We start from the raw sequence: 4,169 nt of genomic DNA on the forward strand, positions 1-4,169 counted from the left end.
ACGACCTTGGTCAGTTGTTAGTCGAACAGGACATCCGAATCTACATATCCACCCAGTGTAAATGATATCTGCTATCGTTTCGGATGTGATGTCTTTTACTGGATACGCTTCTGGCCAACCTGTACTTCTGTCCATCATGGTTACAATGTATCGATACCCTTCACAGTAGCTCAAAGGACCTACTATGTCCATGTGTAGGTGTTCGAATCTATTGCTGTGTATAAATTTTCCATGTGGCGATATTGTATGTCGTTGAACCTTGCACTTCTGACAATTAAGGCAAGTCTTAGTCCAGCTAGTGACATCCTTATTCATAGACTTCCAAAAGAATCGCTCTCGGATCATATTTCGGGTTGCGCGTATGCTCGGATGACTAATTTCGTGTATAGCTTTGAAAGCTGATACGCGAAATTCTTCGGGCAAATAAGGCCTGGCTGTGCCCCGTGACATCTCGCAATATATGGGTATGTTACAATGTGGTAAGTATATCTTTTTGAATACCAATGTTTTCGTCTGCATCAGCCCTTTCAATTCTATGTCATTTTGTTGTGCTGTTGCTATCCTCTCATAGTCAAGAGGTGACAACGCCTTTACTGTTGAGATCCGGGATAAAGTATCCGCCACTATGTTATCTGCGCCGCTTATGTGCTGGATTTCTGTACAGAATTGCATGATAAAATCGAGGTGTCGAATGCGTCTTGGAGTGTCATTTTTGCCGATGGTATTTTTCTTCAACGCATGTACTATAGGTTTATGGTCGGTATAGATCGTTAGAGGTCTCCCTTCAATCAGGTATCTAAAGTGTTTAATTGCCATGTATATTGCCAATAGTTCTCGATCAAAAGTACTGTACCGTTGTTGTGCTTCGCTTAATTTAGTAGAAAAGAACCCTAAAGGTTTCCAGGTATCACCTTCTCGTTGTTGTAGGACTGCGCCAGCGCATGTATTGGAACAGTCAGTCATCATGGCAATGGGCGACTCGGTCGACGGGAATGACAAAGTAACTGCTTTTAACAAGCACTGTTTACTTTGTTCGAAAGCTTCGATACTCTCTTCAGTCCATTGAATTAAACTCTTGTCCTTTTTCTTGGCGTTGATCAAATGCGCATTTAAGGTTCTAAAAATATCTGCTGCTCGCGGGAGATGTCTTCGATAAAAATTAGCCATGCCGAGAAAACGTCGTAGCTCGTCGACGGTTTTCGGTCTCGGGAATTCTGATATTACTTTAAGTTGCTTGTCTAAGGGTCGTAGCCCTGCCTGGGATACATGAAACCCTAGAAAATCTAGTTCACACTTGCCGAATTCGCATTTAGCTAAATTAATTGTGATTCCAAATTCATTCAGGCGCTCAAATACTTTCTTTACATGCTCTTTATGATCGTCGGCATCACCTGACGTAGCAATTATTACGTCATCGACATACACGTAAATGAAATCCATGTCTCGTAGGACAACATCGTTGAGAAAACGTTGGAATGTTTGTCCTGCGTTTCTCAAACCGAATGTCATTCTAGTGAACTCATATAGGCCAAAAGGAGTCGTTATGGCGGTTTTCTCTATATCTTCTTCCGCGATAGCGATATTGTGGTATGCACGCTGAAGATCAATGCGGGAAAACAAGGTTTTTCCACACAACAAATAAGTGCAATCCTGTATTCGAGGCATTGGATATCTATCGGGCGTTGTTATAGCGTTGAGGCGACGATAGTCCCCACAAGGTCTAATCTCCCCGTTTTTCTTATTTACGACATGCAGTGGACTTGCCCAGCAACTTTTCGATGGTCGACATATACCCATCTCCTGCATGCGTTGAAATTCGGCCTTTACTTTCTTGTACTTATCCGGCGGTAAAGGTCTAGGTCGCGCGTGTACGGGAGCACCCGTCGTCTCGATATGATGGACTATAGAGTGGCGTGGAGGGTCTTTAAAACACAACGGCTTGGTAATGTTCGGAAATTGTGTTAAAAGGTCACTATATTCACTATTGAGATCTATTGTCCGAACTGATGGCTGATTTGATACCGATAGTGAAGCTACGGAACACATATTTGTCACTGAGTCTATAAGTTTCTTATTATATATGTCAACTAGTATTCTGTGGTGAGTTAAAAAGTCCGCACCGAGGATCGGTTGTTGTACATCCGCAATTACGAATGACCAGCTGTACGGTCGGCGTAACTTAAAGTCTAATACCAGTGTTTTAGTACCGTATGTCCGAATTTCGCTACCATTTGCAGCGTAAAGTTTATATTCACTACACTTAACGTGATAATATGGTCTTCTTGTCACGGGTAGCACAGATATATTAGCACCAGTGTCTACTAAAAATTGCATCCCGCTGTTATTGTCCATAATACATAGGCGGCTAACTGGATTGATAGCACACACCTCCGCCTGCAGTTGTGCCTGTTTCAGTTTCCCTTGTTTTGTTCATTCTTTTTCCATGCGCACGGCTCTACGCATTTCCTTGCTCGATTATGAAATTTAAAATGATAATAACACAACCAATCCGGCGAGTCAGGTGTACGACGGCTCAGGTTACGTCCGCGTGACATTGATCGAGACTGTCTCCGATTAAATGGTCTATTAAAATTTCGAACTCTATTTCTGCCTCTCTCCATGTCCCTGATCTTCATGCTGAGTTTAGCTAATTCAGCTATAATATAAGATTGGTCATTGTTCGTATTGGACGCAGTTTGAACTTCCGATACTTGCAGCGGTTTTGAAGTTTCTATTACCTTATCGGCAATCACGGCGAGATTGTCCAAATTTGTGACCTCGGTGACAGCGAGTACGGCTCTGACTGGTGATGGAAGATGACCTTGCCACATCAAACGCAGCGTCTCATCAGGAACTTTGTCACGCGCGAGATCTTTCATGCGGCGCAAAAGCTGCGAAGGCTTCTGGTCGCCTAACTCCATCTCACCGAGAAGCTTCTGGAATTGCCGTGTTTCGGACTCCTCATACACAGACAAAAGACGGGTCTTCAGCGCTTCGAACTTTTTTGTTTCAGGTGGTTTCAACAGAATGTCACTGACTTGTTGCACTACTTCCTTCCCGAGTTTTGTAACAACGAGGTTGAAACGTGCTTCGTCGCTAAGTTTCTGTGGGCCTAGGACTGCCTCACACTGCACAAACCAGAGGCGAGGCTGGTCGCTCCAAAATTCAGGGATTCTGGATGATACAGTCACAGTGGCTAGTTCCACGACCTCAGGTTGCGGCTTTGGTTGAGTGGCCATTGTACTTCAGAATCACGTCGGGGTCACCACTTGTTCCGTCAGGGTTGTATAATTAAGGAAACTCCGATATGTCAACCATTTATTATGAAGTACTGATACACACTGGCTTAATTGGTACGATTAACACTATTTATTATATGGCGTTAGAGACAATGAGTAGATACATTATAGATGCGATAGTTAAGAATCGATACATTCGCATAGACTAATACAATAGATAGTTATGTGCCTACGGCACAAATTAAATATATGAGTAAAAATATTTTCCACGATCGCAGTGTAACAAAAAATAATTTTCTTAACTCAGTAAATAAACTACAATTTATTTTTCGTATGAGTTGCTCGAATTCTTTATTATTTATTAAAGCGTATGTTGTGATAATGAATCCTGATTTAAATACCTGATTGATATTCGACCTACCATCCTACCTACGTTCATTTCTGAATAATACTTCGAGTTTCTCTATCAATACATAATATTTAAAATATAACACATCAAATAATATCCTCGTTATCTCTAATGAAGTAGACAGACTGTAATATCAACCTTTTCAAAAAACCTAATGAAACCCAATGTAATTTACCAAAACTAGTTCAGTCGTACTTACAACAACAAGACTCATGAGGTATTACACATAAAAGAATAAAACCATTCAACACTAAACACAAACATTAAAATTACTTCTCACTTAGATATTCATATATACTTAGACTATATGTATGTTTGTTTGTTTGTTGTAATCAATATCACGCACATGTCAGATTAACAAATCAAAATATACAAACTGTATGCCACGCCGACCACCTACCATTAGCACTACCCGTAATCAGGGTTCGTTGAGCGTAAATAGAGAACCGCACAAATACGTACGGAACCCACTGCAAATGACGCGGTCGCAGGCCGCACGCCCGCAAATTTGAATTCGTTAC

At 41.4% G+C, this 4,169-nt stretch overlaps 1 protein-coding gene across 1 annotated transcript; it reads right to left on the bottom strand.

Annotated features, from left to right (window-relative positions):
- Positions 1 to 2,266: 2,266 nt before the first annotated feature.
- On the bottom strand, positions 2,267 to 3,477 carry LOC118270210 (uncharacterized). The gene has a single exon (XM_035585647.2). It carries the CDS (start codon positions 3,237 to 3,239, stop codon positions 2,412 to 2,414), a length of 828 nt encoding a protein of 275 aa, XP_035441540.2. The 5' UTR covers positions 3,240 to 3,477; the 3' UTR covers positions 2,267 to 2,411.
- Between the last annotated feature and the right edge of the window lie 692 nt (positions 3,478 to 4,169).

This window comes from Spodoptera frugiperda, chromosome 29 (assembly GCF_023101765.2).
Source record: "Spodoptera frugiperda isolate SF20-4 chromosome 29, AGI-APGP_CSIRO_Sfru_2.0, whole genome shotgun sequence".
Taxonomy (NCBI): Eukaryota; Metazoa; Arthropoda; class Insecta; order Lepidoptera; family Noctuidae; genus Spodoptera; species Spodoptera frugiperda.

Excerpts from the sequence above, each read along its gene's own strand:
- LOC118270210 (XM_035585647.2), bottom strand. The coding sequence starts at position 3,239 with ATGGCCACTCAACCAAAGCCGCAACCTGAGGTCGTGGAACTAGCCACT.